General features: G+C 40.9%; 1 protein-coding gene across 1 annotated transcript in view; it reads left to right on the top strand.

The window, feature by feature from the left end:
- Ror1 (receptor tyrosine kinase like orphan receptor 1) overlaps positions 1–20395 on the top strand; it is a 144666-nt gene that overhangs the window by 13066 nt on the left and 111205 nt on the right. The window contains exons 2-3 of the mRNA XM_042681183.1: positions 14461–14748; positions 15423–15453. Of these exons, the coding sequence (XP_042537117.1) occupies positions 14487–14748; positions 15423–15453 (293 nt within the window). The 5' untranslated portion in view covers positions 14461–14486. The remainder of the gene's footprint in view (positions 1–14460; positions 14749–15422; positions 15454–20395) is intronic.

The raw sequence follows: 20395 nt of genomic DNA, 5'->3' as shown, positions 1-20395 counted from the left end.
AATTTTCAAAGGTTTATAACTCAACCATTCAGGAGAAGTATACAACTTTCAGATGGCAGGAGTCAGGATTTTGCTTTTTTGTTGCTTTTAAGTTAGGGCCTTACTAAGTTATAGTGAAGTAAAATAATGGATGGTAGATTTGCTATTATTATTTGGTTTGGTTTTGCATGATTGGAAAAGTTGCAAGTCATTTGGCAGGGGGGGCGGGCGTAGATGTACTCTATACTTGGAGAATTTTAGGCAGGCCCATGGATTTACTTACTGTCCTCCTATTCAGCTAAAGATAAGGATGTGGTGTTGTTTGTTTGTGTGTGTGTGTGTGTGTGTGTGTGTGTGTGTGTGTGTGTGTGTGTGTGTGTGTGTGTGTGTTACTGTTTGTTAGGATGGGTCAAGTTGCAAAGGTCAAGAATAAGATTGCAAATATTTCTCCAAGACTCAGGAACCAAGTCTTAAGCCAGAAACATTGCATCCAAAATTTCAGTTGGAGTTTGATTATATATCAAAATGAAGATATTTTCCTGGTGCTTAAGTATGTTTCTGCTTATAACTTTTAAATATTCTCATTATTTTTAGATTGAAATGAAGTGTGCACACATGATAAGTATAACTATGTAATGGATAACCGCTGTCATTTAGTTGACAGTTAAATGACATTTAGAGGTCAAATGAATTGGATACTTACAAAAGTATACTGTATTCAGCTGTTCAGGTTGCTGTAGCAAGATTCATAGTTTGGATAGCTTACAAACAACAAAATTATGTGTGTGTATGTGTGTGTGTGTGTGTGTGTGTGTGTGTGTGTGTGTGTGTGTGTGTGTGTGTGTGTGTGTGTCCCACTACTAGGTCTTGAAATCATAGCCTTGTACTCTCCTTTAGCTTCTTTCCTCAAGACTGACACTCTACCACTTGAGTCACACTGCCATTTCCAGCTTTCTCTGGCTAATTGTAGATAAGAGCCTCACAGATTTATCTGCCCATGATTCTCAGATCTCAGCCTTCTGAGCAGCTAGGATTACAGGCAGGAGCCACCAACACCTGGCTTAAACAACAGAAATCTATTTCTTACAACTCTACAGGGCAGAGTCCAGGATCAGAGTGACAACACCATTGGGGTCTAGTGAGGATCCTCTTCCAGACAACTAATCCCTTATATTGTCCTCACATGGTAGGAGAGGCAAAGGAGCTTTATCTGCTTTATAAGGAACACTAGTCACATTAATGAAGGCTCTACTACTGTCACATTGGAGGGGACAGTTTCAACACATGAATTTGGGGACCACAGACATTCAGTCCATCTCATCCACAAAAACTTATAGCTAGAAAAAAATGGCTTGAGTTATCTAGGTAGTGGCCCATGATTCTCTATTTTTTGTTTGTTTGCTTGTTTTTTGTTGGTTGTGGTGCTTGAACTTGGGGCATGGGCACTGTCCTTGAACTCTTTTGCTTAAAATTAGTGTTCTACCACTTTGAGTCACAGGACCACTTCTGGTTTTCTGGTGATTAACTCGAGATAAGAGTCTCATGGACTTTCCTGCCTGGGCTGACTTCAAACTGCGATTCTCTGATCACAGCCTCCTAAGTAACTAAGATTATAGGCATGAACCACCAGTATCCAGCCACCCATGATTCTTTGAGATGACTTGTTCCTGGGAGGGAAATCAAGGCTTAAGCTAAAGACCATATAGGACCATATGGGGAAGAGGTAAGATCTGGATATATTTAAGTCAATTAACAGTGGAAACGTTCCTTTCCAACAGCAAATCATAAAATAAACAGGTTGGGAAGGAACATGTTGGGAGTCTGGGCAAAAGGATGTGTGATAGAAGTGTATTCCAGTCACAGCCATAATGAATCTACCTTTGCAGAAATCTCTGTAAGCCTTACTATATTCCTCAAGATGGGGCTAGGAAAACCTCACAGTATTCTGATGAGGATAAAAGGAAGGAATACATATGAAATGCCTGACAGAATCAGCACTAAAAGCTTGTTTTTCCCTCCTTCTCCCATGTCTATTATAACTGGAGCACAAAGCAGTCAAAGTGCAGAGTACAGCCATTCTTAGTCTGCATAGATCTTAACTTCTTATTAGGAAAAAAGCAGTTTCTCTGAGCTTTTAAGCATCCATTTACATACAATTGGCCTGCTTATAAAAAAATAACCTATTCATTAAAACATGCCTCTAGGTAGCAAAGTTTTCTTAAACTCTTTTGAGCTGTTCTGTGTACTTACTGGACTTCCTAAAGAGAGACCCATAAAAGCTGCTGTCTTTCCCCATTAGTCCAGATTTATAGGAGTTTTGGTCTCAGTGTACATTTGCAGAACCCTTTCTAATGTGTGGGTGTTCCCTCCCCCAAATAAAGCTATATCTCTGGCCATTTGTCACACAAGTCTGCAGTCATCACAGAAGTCCATTGTCACAGCTGGTCCATGGTTGTCACATGAAGATCCTCAGCCCAAACTCAGCTCAATGCATTAGTACTTATGTCCCCAAGAAAATGTGAATGGTAGACCAGGATCCATCCTGACCTTACTTAACTATCATATTCCCTAATCAACAGCAGCTGTGCTCAGCCAGGAAATAGGTCTCTTCACTGTAGCATCTCTGAACCTAACTGAAGATGTTTAGATACTGGCTAGTCTAGACAAAGTCCCAGTTGGAGAGATGGTCTCATTTATTATTGATCTTGTGACTTCGGGTAACTGAAGTCCCCAGCATTGCTTTCTTCTTGTGAATTACTAGTGTAGTGAAGAATCCTTCTGGGAATCGTTGAAGAATAAATTAGTTACTGGACTTAGCAGAAAGTCACGCAAAAACCCTGGCCAGGAAACAGTAGCTATATTGTTGTGTGCTTGTGTTGTCTGCATAGGTGAATCATTCAGTGGATTGTTTTATTTTTGAAATTTTTCTAACTTTGTGGGGTGTGTGTGTGTGTATGTGTCTGTGTGTCTGTGTGTGTCTGTGTGTGTGTGTCTGTGTCTGTGTGTGTGTCTGTGCACATGGCCTGGGTGCTATCCCTTCACAATTTCCTCTTAAGGATGGTGCTCCACCACTTGAGACACAGATTCACTTTCCATATTTTTCTGGTTAGAGATAAAAATCTCATAGACTTTTCTGCTCAGGCTGGCTTTGAACTGAGGTCCTCAGCCTCCTGAGTAGCTAGGACTACAGATATGGCCCACTGGTATCTGGCATTGGTGGGTGGGTTTTTTTTAAATGCACATGCCTAGGCTCCTTGGATTAATTAAATGATGGCTAAGAGGGGAGGCCATATGTCAGCATTTCTCTTGGAACATTTTTAATATAAACCTCATTAAATCTCTATAACATCTGTCCATTTTAGGGTTGAGTAAACTGAGACTTGGCAAGGTTAAGAGACATCAAGTAAGAGGGAGTGCTTAGATTTGAAGCTAAGTAGTCCAAATCAGGGGGCTATGTTCTTAGTTAATGTCTATATTAAAAATACCACCTTCAGCCAGGTGTTGGTGGCTCATATCTATACTCCTTGCTACTCAGGAGGCTGAGATCCAAGGATCACAGTTTGAAACCAGCCCAGGCAGGAAAGTCCATGAGTCTCTTATCTTCAGTTAATAACAGGAAAACCTGGAAGTAGTGCTGTAGCTCAAGTGATAGAGTGCTAGCCTTGAGCTAGGGTCAGTACCTAGGCCCAGAGTTCCAGGCCTAGGCCCAGCCTCTCTCCCCTGCTTCCAAAAAAAAAAAAAATACCACCTTCAATTTGAGTGGCTAATGGGACCTTAGACCTAGTAAGTGGGGTCACCCAGTGGTCCTGTAAGTGGGTCTTCACACTTGGTTTTGCTAAGATACACTTTACTTAGGCCCATGAATTAAATAAAAACAGAATAAAAGACAGGCACTCTGGCCTCCGCTTTGTATCTGTGTCTGTTGCCCTTGGTTTTTCTCTACAGCAGTTAATTTGTAGCTATCATCCACAAAAGACTAGAGCCCCTGCCAGGTATCAATGACCTGACTTCCCAGTGCTCCGTGTCAGATCGCCAGGCTGCTCCCCTCAAATGATAAAGCATAACAACCTCTCTGGAACCCTGCCCCATATAAGGACTAGGATAATGATGACCAGAACACACCTGTGCCTGGGACTGTTTATGAATACTTCTCTCCTCCCATTCCCAATTTCTTTGTCTACTTACATCTATAACTCACATCTATACCAGAAATGGCTAAGGATGAACTAAAGTGCTGTGTTCCCATGGCTACTCATGCCATGTAGTAAATCTCTTTTCCCTGCCCTCCCTTTTTTCCCCCCATGTCTCCTTGGGGAAATGGTCGGACCTGACATCGGAACTCCTGGAGTTTGGGCCTCAGGTCTCAAACCCTAGTTTCAGCTTTAGCTCCCTGGGCACCTTCAACTCACCCACCTCCTGTTCCTCCCACCTATAGCCTTGTATAGCCAGTGCCCCGTGGCAGATAATGAACTGTGCTCACTCAGAAGTCCCCTGCTGCTTTCACTGATTTTTATTAAACGCAGCTTGTGGCTCCAATTCAAGAATGTGCAAGCTGATTTAGATTATGCTTTGCATTGAGTTTATTAAGATAAAAAATATTTCCCGAGATACTGAGTCAGAAGTATTTATGGTGAAGTGTGTTGAAAGTGGATGCAGGTTGATAGCGTGAACAGAATGTTCTCCCAAAGTCAAAATGTGATGACCTAACTGTGTTTGGCAGCCTTCCTTTATGTGTAGCTAAGCATTTGATTTCATGTTGAGAACCTCTCCCTCTCCTATATGACCATGAAGAAGGCTAGAATTTTGGTGTGTGCCTCTTAACACGGAGGCCCAGGCCCTCAGCCTAATCGGGACGGGCTGGGTTACCATGGCAAAGGACTGTTGAACCTTTTTTTATATATATATTGCCGTTTCTCTCACCTGTCAAAATGCAATTGTAACTCTTGGTCCTGCCTCTCTCCCTGTGGAGAGATGCGAAGGCACTTGGAAAATGAAGTCATAAATGTGGAGAGGGATTTGTGAGCTTGTGGATGTGACGTCTTGTCAAGCAGGTTCGTAATAAATGGGGTGTCTCCAAAGCTAATTTGCCTGAAGTTCACATGAGCCTTCCATTTACTTAATCAACCAGCATTTATTAAATGCCTACGAAGTTCACAATAACACATGGAGTGCCAGGACGAATACAAAAAGGCAAAGGAGGAAATAAAAACCTCGATTCCCAGAGAGCTCATAAACTACCTTATTTCTTTCTTGCAGTTCACTTTTTAGGTTGATTAAGACTCAGGATGCAGGATGCCTGGGCTGTGTTTTAGAAGTTCCTTCTTGGTGATGACTTCCAGTTACGTCAGTAGGAACTAGTGGTGATTTACTTGTTTGTAGGACCAGTGGGTATTGTCATGGGCTGAATGGACTCATAAAAGAGGAAAAGAACATTTTTGTAGTCCTAGTTACAGTGGTGGGAAGACTGTAATTTGAGTTGATTGGGAAATGGGATATCAGATAATTATATGGTTTCTGGTTTTCAAAGTCCTGGGTTTGAATCCTGGCCCTTAATATATTTTGGCTGTGTGACTTTGGGCAATTACTTAGCCTCTCTGTGATTCTGCTTCCTTAGCTCTAAAATGAAGGTAATAATAGCTTCTACCTCATGGGATTATTTTCAAGTTTAATAGCTAACATGTGTAAGATGCTCAGACAGTGCCTGGCTCCTTGTAAAAACACTCAAAACATGAGTGAGCTATGATCATCATGGGTAATGGGGGGAAATGGTACTAAAAGGGTATTGGCATTTCCTTTTCCTATATTGTAAAAAAAAAAAGTGAAGAAAACCAAGTTTTTGTTTGTTTTATCCAGGTGCTTGTGGCTCATGTGTGTAATCCCAACTACTCAGGAAACTGAGATCTGAGGTTCATATTTAGCCCAGGAAGGAAAGTTGATGGGACTCTTATTGCCAATTAACCAACAAAGAACAGTTAGTGGTACAGGGCCAGTCTTGAGCAAAAAAGCTCAGGGCTAGTGCCCAAGCCCTGAATTAAAGCCTCAGTACTACCCAGTACTGGCGTGCATGTGCACTCACACACAGTAACAAAAAGATTTAAACATTTGCCTATATCTGACAACTACTTAGGGTTGTTCTAGACCCCTAAATCCCTCCAAACCACTCTCTGCTCTTCTTACAGTTAAGCATTTGTCCCAAAAGTCTCACAGGAGATTGGTATGCAGAGAGCTGGAAAGGTCAGGCATGGTGAGAGGAGCACTGGACATGGAGTCCAAATCTATTATGGTCTCTGGGAGAACTCATTTTGTCCTCTGAGTTGCAGATTACCACCCAGATTGTGCAAAATAATGGTATGCAAAACTGCTGCCATAAAGCCTATCTGGGCAGAACACTGTTCCCTCTAGTGGCTGTCACTTTCTCCATTGCCACCTTGTAACAGTGGAAATGAACAAACGCAAATTATACTTAAGAATGTCTTCTACAGACAGTTAAGTCTTGACCCTTGAGTTGGTATCTTCGATGTTCCCTGTGGTGAAATGGGACCTCTGCCCAAAACTCTCCAGCTGAACACCCAAATTCTAGTGCTCTGAGTGTGTCTCAGAAAAGCCCTTGAGCTCTGAACTGAATTAACCACTTCTCACTTAAAAGAACATCTGGCTCACTGTGGTTAGCTATGCTTGATTATTTTTGAAATTACATCAAACTAGTCTACTAGTTCAAAGAAACAAGAGGTAGTATTGGTTGCCAATAGTCAAGTTTGAATTTGTGTGTGCATGCAAGTGTGTGTGTGTGTGTGTGTGTGTGTGTGTGTGTGTGTATCAATACTGGGACTTCAACTCAGGAACTTGTGCCTTTGCCTGGCTTTTTGTGCTCAAGGATGGTCCTCTACTACTTGAGCTACAGTTACACTTCCAGCATTGTGTGTGTGTGTGTGTGTGTGTGTGTGTGTGTGTGTGTGTGTGTGTGTGTATGTGTGTGTTTTATTGGAGAGTTTTACAGACTTTTCTGCCTGGGCTGACTTTGAACCACAAGCCTTAGATTGCACCCTCCTGAGTAGCTATGAATATAGGCATGAGCTACCAATCCCTGGCTAAAATCAATTTTTTTTTTTTTTGGCCAGCCCTAAGGCTTGGACTCTAGGTCTGGGCCCTGTCCCTAAGCTCCTTTCATTCATGGGCTACTGATCTACCACCTGAGCCACAGCACCACTTCTGGCTTTGTCTGTGATTAATTGGAGATGAGAGACTTACAGACTTTCCTGCCCGGGCTGGCTTTGAGCTGAGATCCTCAGATCTCAGCCTCCTGCATAGCTAAGATCACAGGCATGAGCCACTGGCACCTAACACTAAAAATGAACTTTTGGCCAAAAACAATTTCCAAAAACTTTGAGCCACAACGTGAACTTGACAAAACTGTAATCACTATGATGCATGATACTGTGCTGCGGTGATTTAAATAAATGTAACTTTCCTTATGTAATTAAATGTGTCCACATGGGGACAGTGATGCAAGTCAGGGATCCAATGATTTCCAAGCGGGCAAAACATTGTATTATAAAACCACTTGTGGGCTGAAGATCTAATCAAAGTGCAGTATACATCAATCCTCCTCCTCCTCCCTCTCCCCCTCCCCCTTCCTCTCCCCTCTTCTCCCCCCTCCTCCTCTTCCTCCTTCTCTTCCTCCTCCTCCTTCTTCTTCTTCTTCTTGTTATTAATTTGGTGCCTGTCTTAGGCTTGAACTCAGGGCCTGTGCAAGCTATCTCTGAGCTCTTTTGCTAGGATAATGCTCTACCACTTGAGCCACAGCTCCATTTCTGATTTTGGGGGTGTTTTTTGTTTTTGTTTGACTAATTGGAGTAGAGTCTCACAGATCTTCCTGCTCAGGATGCCTTTTAACCTCAATTCTCAGATCTTGGCTTTCTGAGTAACTAGGATTACAGGCATGAGCCACCAGCAACAGGATTCAATCCTTAATTAACAGATTGTTGACATGGTTTCAAATTTAACATTACAATTTTAGAAACTCCCACTTGGCAGAAAGAGTGATGGAGAGAATGAGATGGATTGGAATAAAGAGTAAATATGTGTGGAGATGGAACAATGAAATCCACCCCCTATGTAACTAATATAAGCTAATAAACATTTGTAAAAAAAATAAATAACTGAGCCTACTCTGGGGAAAAAGGGACCTACCACTTGCTGAAATTTGGTGTAATATAAAGAAAAATGTGCTAAAAATCTGTTAAAATGTCCCTCCCTTTTCCAAATATATGAGGTCAGATTTTCTTCAGTGCAACCTATCTAAATTAACTACAGGCTGAAGCAGGAAAATATGATTGTTCTCTTAAAGCAAATAATAATATGTAACAATATAACTAATTCTACTCATCAATATTGTGTGTAACATATTTTTTCAGTAAAAATATTTTTGTAATGTTACTTTATATGTCATTTTGACTTACTAGGGTTTGAATTGAGAGTATCATACTTGCTATGCTGATATAATACCATTTAGCTATACTTCCAGCCCTGATTTCCAATGTATATTTTAAAATAGGGTCTTGCTTCCTGCCCAAGTGAATGCCTGAGCCTTAGTCTACCTACTTTTAGGCTTTTAAATTATTTTAATTTTATTTTTAATATAACTTTATTATTGTTATGGAGTTGTGCAGAGGGGTTACCATTGCATAGATCAGGTAATGAGTATATTTCATCTGGGTTTTTTTTTGGACAATGTCACTCCTTCCTTCACTTTCCCCTGGTTAGTTCTAGGCTTTTTATCATTCCTGGGATCACCAGCATATGCTACTGTGGACAGGTTGCCTTCTTGGATGGAAACTTGTGGACTTTTATACCTATGCTGGCCTGGTACTGCAGTGTTCCCATTCTCAGCCTTCTACTTAGTTTAAGTTGTGGCAAGTATTACTGCGCTGTGGGTTAAATAGCAGACTCAAAAACACTGTGATCCTCTTGCTATCACCCTTCCAAGAATTCTAGGCATGAGCCATCAGCATCTTGCTTGCTATTATTTTTAAAATTAAACAAATACTTTAAAACTTTCTCTTGATGAGAGAGACAGAGACAGAGAGAGAGAGAGAGAGGGAGAGAGAGAGAGAGAGAGAGAGAGAGAGAGTCCTGAGACCAAAAGTTGGGAGAACTTCCATCCCAGACCTGCCCTCTAGAGCCAAAATAATTTGTTTTATGTCACTCCTACTTACTGTCTGCATGATCATATACATTATTCTTGCCATTTCTGTGCCTTAAGTTTCACTGTGTAAAATGTTCATGACACTTGCTGTGATAATAAGTACCACTTAGGTGTTAGATTTAGCTCCATCGTTATATCATCATCATTACCATTACCATTATCATTGTACTGCCATTGGGATACATAGAACTAGAGCTGGAGTCAGCACTACTGGGGTGTTTTTCTCTCAAGCCAGATTCTGCCCCACTTGCTACTTCACCAGTCTGCCATCCTGTTTGTAGTACAGGGCAAAAAAGGATAAGGAATTTCCCACAGCCCAAGCAGACATTGTCAGAGGCACTAAGTCAATTCACTGAAAAAAAGATGTACTAACAGCCAGAGTCAAATGGTTCTGTCCAGTATTCACGTTCAGTAGGCACCTGCTCTCCAGTGGTTCTATGGCTGCCCAGAAAGAAACAAGCTGTCCGAGGATGGAACCCCAAAGATCCATGTGGTAATCGATAATGAATGCAAAGCTCACAGTGGCAAAGGGACTACCTGTTCCACATGGCAGAAATGAACTGGAGTCTTAGTTCTGTAACAGGCCTTCCTCTGTAGGTGAAATTGAAGCAGAAAGGTATTCACTGAACAAGGAGGCTGTTCAGAACCTGCCCTGGTTATGCCATGTTCTGAGTGGAGACACCAGAGTTGAATCCCTTAGCCTGACCCATGAGGGAGCCACAGAAAGTTCCTAATAGTTCTGGGAAGAGCCCACCCAGGGCTGTTAACAATAAGAAAGATGGAGATGCAGACATACATCTTACTTTATCCAGTCACAGAAAGCCTTTGAGTCACTGAGACACAATGCTGTTCTGATGCTTCTGGTCTTGGCCAAATTGAGGAATAGACCTTTTTTTTTTTTGGGCTCTGTGCACTTGGTAAGCAGCTAGAGATGGCAGCAGATTCACTTCTTCTTCGGAGCAAACTTAAACCCTTATCCCCCACTATGGCAAGACTCTTTGGTCAGTAAATGAAAAGATCTCTCCACATTTCTTTTTTTTATACTTTTTTTTTTATTGTGATAATACTGTACAGAGGGGTTACAGTTACATGAGCAAGGTAATGAGTACATTTCCTATCAAGCATTGTTGCCTCCTCCTTGGTTTTTCCCCTTCCATCCCTTCCTTCCCACCTCCACAACTACCTCCCCTCCTTCCACCCCCACCAAGTTCATTTTCAACATAGTGTCTTGTACGCCTCATTGTTACAATGAGTCATCCTGTATCCCTATTTTGTTTTTAAAGACATGTTCTAATGTAGACTTCTGTAGAGCTGGTCACTTAAGATGCCTCCAGTGTGAACTGAAACCCCAGCTAGAACCATGGCAAATGCTTAGATGCATTCACCACAGTTCTGGAAGTACCCAGGGGCATATGAGTGTTGGAAAGGAATTCCAGCTGCCCCACTCTTTGTGGGCTCACATGGCTGAAGAATCTGACAGAATGGCAAGAAATGTTTGGAAGCCAGTGAGGTGGATTGGACCTCCATGAAACCTAAGACCTAGGACAAGTCACTTAACCACTCGAGTCTAAGTGGAGCAATTATACCCACTCCTTTTTTTTTTAGGATCATCAGGTGGATAAATACAATTGTAAAGCCCTGGCATGTGATTCAAACTTCACAATAGATTGTTATTGCTCCTGTTTTGGCTGGCTTCCTCAGTTGGACTTTGTGGACTGCTTTGGCTCAGCCTGAGGACTAAAGGCCCTGCATTATTGTGAACCTGGGGCAGACCAGTTAAGCTCTAAGTCATGATGTTTCTCATCTGCAGCTGAGAGCCATGGGTAATTAGTTTACCTTTTCTACTTACACAGAAGTTAGGGAATAACAGAAGATGGAAGCCATGATAATAAAGCATTATGCAGAAATAACTTGAAATTCATAGTAGCAGCATTGACACTAGAGTAGATTTTTTGTTACTTGTATTGTTTTTAGTTACTTTGTTTTGATTCAGACCTTGGTCTCAAACTTACGGCCTTTTACCCCACAGACTCGATAGTGATGGGATTACATTAATATTTTTGAGGGCTGGGAAGGTGGCTCAGTGGTAGAGCGCTTGCCTTGCATGCCTGAGGCCCTGGGTTCGATTCCTCAGCACCCCATAAGCAAAAAGAAGAAAGCTGGAAGTGGCGCTGTGGCTCAAGTGGTAGAGCTCTAGCCTTGAGCTGATTGAGCTGAAGAGCTGAGGGACAGTGCCCAGGCCCAGAGTTCAGGCCCCATGACCGGACCCAAATGTGTGTGTGTGTGTGTGTGTGTGTGTGTGTGTGTGTGTGTGTGTGTTTTGAGTACTTACAGTTTAACAAACCATAGTGTCACCAATTTAATTTTAACCTTCCTGTAACAGAACTGTATATATTATTCTGACTTTTCAGTTGTTTAAGCAGTTGGAGAGAGAAGTTAAGGAACTTACTCAAGATCACATAAAAAGAAAGGCAGAAGACCTGAGATTCAAACCCTACAAGCTAAATTCAAGAACCTATTCATGACCAATGTCAGGTTATTTACTATGCTTATTTGGGTATCACATTTTTCTTTTCTTAAGTTTTTGTCTACACAGGCTATCTATTCTCAAGACAGAAGATGGGGCAATAATTTCATAAAGCCACCATTAATTAGTTTCCCTATTTTCTGGGTATTTGTTCAAACGTTTTGGGAACACATGTTATATCCATGTGCAAACATCTTTACAGATTGAGGCTAGATAGGCAATAGAGATAGATAAATAGGTAGATAGGTAGACAGACAGACAGACAGACAGACAGACAGATAGATAATAGAAACACATCCCAAGAGAGAAATTAGAATATAAATCTAAATCAAGACATTAGCAAAACCACTTATGGACCCATACTTCTGCTGGAGAAATCACTTTTCATTGGCTCATTGATGAGATGAACTGTATCATTAGGATGACACAGTGGGTAACAGTCATCCTTCATCTCTTCCATAGCATACACAGGATAAATGCAAGTCACACATATCCTCATACTTGTGTGAGTCTTGTGGAGATGCTAACACTTTAACAATACCTCGTCCCAAAATTGTTGTGTGTATGTTTGTGTGTGTGTGTGTGAGAGAGAGAGAGAGACAGACAGACAGACAGACAGAGAGAGAGAGAGAGAGAGAGTATGTGTAAAACTAAAGCAAATAATCACATATTTATGAACCCATTTGGGGTAGTTAAGTTACCCAGTTAAATGGCTCTCCAAAAGATTTATTTTCCAATAAGAATCCATTAAATTCAATGCATTCAACATTTTCAGTACTGATCAATATAGTAGTCACTTGCTACAGAGGGCTGCTTAAATTAAAAATTCAGCTGGGCGCCAGTAATCCTAGCTACTCAGGAGTCTGAGATCTGAGGATCGGGATTCAAAGTCAGCCCGGGCAGGACCGTCTATGAGACTCTTATCTCCAATAAACCACTTAGAAAACTGGAAGTGGTGCTGTGGCTCAAGTGGTAGAGTGCTAACCTTGAGCTGAAGAGCTGAGGACAGGGCCCAGGCCCAGAGTTCAAGCCCCACAACCGACCAAAAAAAAAAAAATTCAGTTCCTTAGTTGCTCTAGTTGTATTTCACAAGCTCAGTAATTCACATGTAGTTAGTGGCTACCCATCAGTGTAGATAATAATACATATCCATCATTGCAGGAAGTTCTATCCACGCTGTTGCTGGACCATATTATGCACTGAGGTGCAGTAATGCCTCAGATGTTCCCAGGCCTACCCATAGGACTTGTAGACTTGCAATAATAAACTAGTTAGCAAGCTGTCTTGTGTTTGGACTTAGGAAGGACAAAGAGCATCAGGAAGGCATGACAGAATGTGCCCAAGGATGTATGGTCAGAGAAGGAAACAAAACCAAAATCTCCTGGCTGTGTGCCAGGGACTAAAGCCTATAATCCTAGATATTCAGAGGCTAAGATATGAGAATCCTAGTTCAAAACCAGCCCAGGAAGGAAAGTTTCTGAGACTCTTATCTCTGTCTAACCACTCAAAAATTAGAAGTGGTGCTGTGGTTCAGAGTAGTAGAGTGCTAGCCTTGAGCAACAAAAGCTCAGGGACAGCACTTGGGCCCTGAGTTCAAGCCCTGTGACCTAACAAACAAACAAACAAACAAGCACCTTCTGGTACATGAATAGCACAGAGAGGTTTCTTAAGTAAATTAATCTTAATTTTAGAAAATACGCTGAGCATGGTGGTGCATGTCTGAATTTCCAGCTAAAATGTAATTTATTATTAAAAAATTTTAATGCAACAAATTGCAAAAGAAGCCAAATATAAAACTTAATTACGAAATTATTCCCTTACAAGAGATTCTAGGATAGGCAAAATTAATCTAGGATGATAGAAATCAGAACAGTCATGGCCTGGGGGAGGGGTGGGAGGGAGCAAGCACTGACTACAAAGGATTCAGGAGTAGTTTCTGGGATGTTGATGTTCTATCCAGATAGGAGCTTTGGTTATGTGAGATGTGCATTTGTCAATACTTGTGGAACTTTTCAAGATCTGTATGTTACACAGAATATAATCATGGTGTCTTAGTTTAAAACTGTATTTCAAATTGAATTGATAGAAACAGAGACAAAGACAGAGAGACAGAGAGACAGATGAAAGAATTCCCCATGTTAACATAATGACATAGCATTATAGAAATTCCCAGTGCTTTACCCTTTTGTCTGATCAATTGGGCACTCTTCCAAATGGAGTTGTACCATTGAACATAAATGTTATGCTCTTCCTTCCTTTCCTCTTTCTTTTTCCGTCGCTTCCTCCCTCCCCCTCCCTGTCTCTCTTTCTGTCAAAATAATAAACTGGATAAAATGTGTAGCTATTCATCAGAAGGTTGAATGGCATTGTTGTGGGGTAGAACTATTTGAATTTTGCCCCATCACACACTTCTTCACTGTATTATAATTTGTAACAAAGAATGTGTATTATTTTCATTATCTGAAGCGCAAAATCTCATCTTGTCTTGACTTAGAAAGTACATTTATTCATGGGCACCATGCAATTAGGTTTCCTAGTCTGATTAATAACAAATATCACTCCGATAGCAGGCTCTGTGGGGGATGGATTTGTATTTGAGGTCTTGGTGACTGACTACTGTCACTCTGTGTATCTCCTTTGTATGCTGCTCCTCTTCCATCTCCCTGTGACTCGAGATGCTCTGGAGTGTATCTGCACTGTTTAGGGGCTACTGTCTCACTGTCTGCCCCTCCTTTTCCCTGTGCTACAGATTCTTACCTGACTCTTGACGAACCAATGAATAACATCACCACATCCCTGGGGCAGACAGCAGAACTGCACTGCAAAGTGTCTGGAAATCCACCTCCCACCATCCGCTGGTTCAAAAATGATGCACCTGTGGTCCAAGAGCCCCGGAGAATCTCCTTCCGGGCAACCAGCTATGGCTCTCGACTCCGGATTAGAAACCTAGACACCACAGACACTGGCTACTTTCAGTGTGTGGCAACAAACGGCAAGAAGGTGGTCTCTACTACTGGAGTCTTGTTTGTCAAGTTTGGTAAGCAAACTCCTGCTGAGGATGGGTTTTGACCCTCAGCCCCAGCAAAATCCATGAGAGCAAAAAGGGAGGAAATGAGCCCTTCCAGAAAGTGTTTACTAGATGTCCACAACCCATTAATGAGCCTTATACCCATTGCAAAAAGAAGTAATCAAAGACTTAATGGTTACTTACAATGTTCAAGGACAGCAAACAGGCATGGAGGCCAGTTCTGTCTAACCCTACCCTGTCCATTCTATACCATCATACCATTGAGCTCTTCTCAGTGAGGATGCACCCCTGGCCCAGAGACATACACAGCAAACGTATTCCTCTTCTGTCTAGTTCTCTTAAACTGAAGCTCCTGCTGGCTGTTCCAATGGACACTCTGGAGTCTCCAATCACTTAGCTCCTTTGTGGAAACTTCCTGCAGAGTCAGAACCCACTGTGTTGACTTACATTCTAGCACTTAGCATTTTCACAGCCTGAAACGTGGAATACAGACATGGCTCACTGGTATGCTTTTAGTTACTGAGGTGTTTGGGAGGAAAAACTGGTATCAAAACTATAAATTCCAGAAAAATAAATAGCACCTCTTGAGGGAACTTTAATTTGTAATGGATTGATTGTATTCACACCTGCCCTCTAAATTACCCACACTGACTCTTTCTTTTGTTTTTCTTGCATTTCCTCAGGTCCCCCTCCCACTGCAAGTCCAGGATCCTCGTAAGTACTTCCCATCTTTTTTTTTTCTAGTCATTTCTAAGCAGTTTGCCATAGGTTTCTGGGCAAAGACCATATTGTCTTCTGCTTGGGCCAAACCACTGTTTCCAAATGTCATTTCATTGTGTGATTTCTCTGGTATGAAGATTCACTGGAGACCGATACTGGCAATAACTGCAAGCATGGTAATCTTGAATCTGAATGATCAAGGCCAAAATCTTCTTAGACTTACTTTTTTAAATGAAGAGAACATTTAGGAGAAACAACAGATTTGGCAAAATTAAACAAGAAATGATACAGTGCTGGAATCTCTTCTTCCAGCTGCAAGGGTCTGGTTCATATTGTGCCAGCATTCCTATTGCTTTAAATTCTTTAGTAGGGCAACGATTAGGTGATCATTTTTTAAATTCCCTTAAAAGAACTCAGAGACAGGTTTTAAAACTCACACAGGAGAATGAAAGATCCAGATGTGTATTGAGTTACACAGAAGTTGATTCATGCTGAATCCCTTGTTAATAGAATCTAAGGATTGAATTTCTTTAAGTGATGTTATTGTTTATGTATTTATTATTCTGGCTTGGGGATTCTTGTCATTCACTCTAGAATTCTTTACCTAGAGGCAGGTTTTTTTCTCAATGTATGTTTCTTTTGGGGGAAGAAAACTGTTTCAAACTCAACAGAATTCACTGAGTTTACCAGGAGAGCATTGACATGTCTGGCCTAGGCCACACCCAGGGAAAATGTAAGGTAACAGCCATTTAATCTTGCGCTAATCCCCCATATGCCACTTAATTACAGTGTGTGATATTTTAATACATTGCTGTGTGCCTTGAGGCACAGTGGCCCACAATCCGATTAATAAAATAGTTAATTGGGAGAAATAAACATTGGTTTTCACCCACACTGTTCTGCTATTTCATCAGCCAGTTCAAGGCAATTGTAAATAAGTCTTTAAAATCACCAAGTGCTAATTGAATTTTGCTTGCCTAAATAGAAACTGTTGTTTGGTCTTAGAATAGGTGGGAATAGGTCTTAGAAAAAGTGCTAGAATTTGTCAGTCAGATTAGCATTTCTTGAAGTTAATTTTTTTTAATGGTTTCACCTTTGGTTGGTTATATGTGGAATCTTTGCTTTTTGTGGAATCTTTTTGAAGTCTTATTTAAACAAAGGTTAAAACTTATGTTATTTTCTGCATAAATGCATCCTTATATCTTATTTGTTCCTATGTCCCAAATGTGACTGATTATCTTTATCATGTGTTGTTTGTGTTGGCCCACTAATCTGCCTATTAACCCTGAGCTATTAATTTTTTTACCTGTTATATTTGCATCATAGTTACTTTTTAATAATCCAAATTATTTTAAAACATTTATAAGTTCTCATTTCTGAAACTATTTGTTCTTTCTTTCCTGCCATCTTTCTGTTGAATTCAGTCTAATTCACATGGGTTTTCTTTTGTCTTATATAAAGATAGTCTAGCAGTTTTATGAACTGATATCCATAGATATCCAAGGTATTGAGGTCCACAAAGACACCTCAACACAATAAAGGTATTTGTTGGCATCAGATACCTCTGTTTCCATGTTTGCTCTGTTTGTATCTATTCTGTTATTCAGAAATAACATGAAATCTATTGTTGCTATATTTTCTTGGAGGACTTAAGTTAAAATGCAATCCAAAGTGGAAATTCTACAGGGCCTTTCCAGTTCAACCTCCATCTTTCAGCATCCCTCCTTGGCCTTTTTGATACTTTTTGTTTCTTTCCCTTAGAAAGTCATTATGTAGAGCCAGTTACTGGTGGCTCACCCCTGTAATCCTAGCTACTCAGGAGACTGAGATCTGAGGATTGTGGGTCAAAGCCAGCCTGGGCAGGAAAGTCTATGAGACTCTTATCTCCAGTTAACTACCAGAAAACCAGAAGTGGCACTGTGGCTCAAAGTGGTAGGACACTACCCTTGAGCTCAGGGATAGCACCCAGGCCCCAAATTCAAGCTCGAACAAATGACAGAAGAGAAATCATCATGTACCCACTCTCAACTGCCACTACTTATCCTGTCTTTAAGCGTTCCTCACGTCTTAGGACTGACTCTCAAATAGAATGCTGGTTCCTATCCTGATTCTCACAGGTCCCCAGGAATGGAACAGCAAAACCTCCACACAAGGAGGCTCACCAAAGCTAACAAAATGAGTCTTTCCTCCCTCACCCCCACCAACAAGCATCACTACATTAAGGATCCCTTTGAAAACCTTTGTTAAATTGTAACCTTTTCCAAAATAGGAGTGGAGTTATAAATCATCATGACACAGTCAGAACATCCTAATACACCACCCTAATGTTCAGAACACTAGGACAACATGGAGCTTCAGGTACATGGAACCCAGTGGACCCAGGAGAGTTCTCATCATTCCCTTTAAGGGATTGCATCAGGCATTCACATGACGCTTTCAAGACAGTGTTTTAGTTTACAGGAGGAACAAGTCTGAGATGAGGGATTGGATTCTGTTGATAGCTTCAGGCCGTATTTCTGCTGTCATTTCTAGGTCCTGGCCCACCCCTGACAGCTAATGGGCCCAGGGCATAAGTACGAGTGGAGACCTACATACCGTACATCTAAATATTTGAAAGGTATAAATCACACTGACAAAACTGGTAAATGAAATATGTTTCCTCCTCCCACACTGACAAGTACACCTTCATAACGATAACATTTTGAAAAAAAATATGTGAAGTTAGGGTTTTTCTATGACTAAAAGCCTGGAGCTATCTAAAATGACTACTTTAATCATTATTTTGCATGTCTCGGTGTTCTAGTCGTGGGCCAGAAGTATTAAATATAATTTATAGATTGTTATCTATTACTTAAAAGGAAAGATTTTGTGTACGTGTGGATTGCATGTATTGTTCTTAAGAATTTTTTAACCTAGTATGTGTTCAGGTAGATACCATATTAGACAGACTGTCTTCAGGCATTTAATTCTCACCTTTTTTCCCCTCTTAGAATGTGTGTGTGTGCGTGTGTGTGTGTGTGTATTTGTGTATATTTATTTATGTCTGTCTGTATGTATCTCTCTCTTAAAGCACTGTTTATCTGAGATGTTAATATAAACAGATTGGAGTGATGATTTTGGCTAAACAATGGATAGAACTTGGCAGGATTCTTGCCACCAGTGCGAACCCCCTCCCCCACCAGAACATACCAATATTGATGATGAGTGCAGGCCTTTGCATAAAAGTATGGAAAACCTCGTGAATTTGCATTTGTGTTATAGTCAGTGTAATAATTTGTTCACACTACATCATCCCATATGCATATTGTATAACACTCTAAAACATGACAGTAATAGGCAATAGGAACTTTTCTCCCTCCAGCATAATCTTAAAGGGCTACTGTCTACTGTTGTAATAATACATGGTTGATGAACACATCATTATGTGGAGCATCATTATAATATAAATTGCTTTGTTTTTTTTTGTTGTTGGTCATGGGGCCTGAACTCTGGGCCTGAGCGCTGTCCCTCAGCAATTCAGCTCAAGGCTAGCACTCTACCACTTGAGCCACAGCGCCACTTCTGGCTTTTTCTGCTTATGTGGTGCTGAAGAATCAAACTCAGGGCCTCATGCATGCAAGACAAGTACTTTACCACTGAGCTAACTTCCCAGCCCCATAATTATTTTTTTTTAATGGGAATTGAACTCAGGGCTTCATGCTTGCTAGGTACCTGCTCACCATTTGAGTTATACCTGTAGCCCCTTTTTATATTGGTTATTTTGGGAGTGGGGCTTTGCTTTATTCTCTGGTACAACCTGGACTGAGATCCTCCACTTTTATTTGTTTCTCTATGTCACTGGTGATAACAGACTTGTCCCACTGTGTGTTGCCATTGTATTTCCTTAAAGCTAGGAAAATAGGTATGTGTCACTGGGCCACAGCCACTAGTTGAAATGGAGTCTCATGAACCTCTTTTAGCTTGGGCTGGCCTTCCCCAGTCTCTCACTGCTAAATAGCTGGAATTGTAGGCTTGAGCCACTTCATCCACCCAGTTCAATTGCTTTAACTATTTGTTTTCTAAGGCTGCTATGGCAAAATGCTACAAACAAGTTTTTTTTTCTTCCAACTATCATGCTGAGACTATGAAGTTTCCTAATGAGAAACTGCAAATCCAATCAAATAAAAACAAGTGCTGTGAATGCAGCTTTTCCTGAGCACTACTCGGCAGGACAAACCATGCTAGCTCTCTGGCAATAGGGCTTTTTACCTTTTTCTAAACTCACTCTGACTCCTCCAGTGACTGCTGATTCTCAAGGCTATACAGAGGGAGAAGGAATGGGAAAGGTAAAATGCCACAAATCTCTTTTCTTAACAAACTTCAGCTGTTTTTCTATGTACTCCCTCACCTGTCTTATACGATAAGAAATCCTAGGGGGAAGCTTCATAAGTAATTAACAAAGAATGGGTTCTAGTATCATTTATTTCTTTTCTTTCATTCTCTGAGGTCTCTTGCAGAGCTATTTGTAGTCTTTAACATATATACCCCATGAGGATATTGAAAAGATTAGATTAGTCAGTTAGATGTATATATAGTAGGTTGTACTGTAGCTGGTGCGTTGATTAACGTCATCGTCGTTGTCGTCATCATCATTGTCATCATCACCACCGATGTTGAACAAAGATGGTTTGCTTGCTTTCTAGACCAAGGCCTTCTGCCAGACAATATTTCCTGCTGTGATCCCAATCTGAGACCTTGAAGCCTTTATTTCCTTTTCTCTCATTGGACTTTAGCTAAAGTTCTTTTCAACAGAAATAGTGATCAGGCCTTGCTGACTTCTTTCTCTCTTTTATCTATTTCCAACACTCAACTACAGTTAAAAAAAAAAATGTAGCTGACCCAATCCAGGAAGTGATAATATAACTTTCAACCCAAGATAAACTCAAGGATAACTTTC

This window comes from Dipodomys spectabilis, unplaced genomic scaffold, assembly GCF_019054845.1.
Source record: "Dipodomys spectabilis isolate Male_0828 unplaced genomic scaffold, ASM1905484v1 ptg000002l, whole genome shotgun sequence".
NCBI lineage: Eukaryota > Metazoa > Chordata > Mammalia > Rodentia > Heteromyidae > Dipodomys > Dipodomys spectabilis.
The sequence above is the reverse complement of the archived record's forward strand: the minus strand, read 5'-3'. Positions and strand labels throughout refer to the sequence as shown.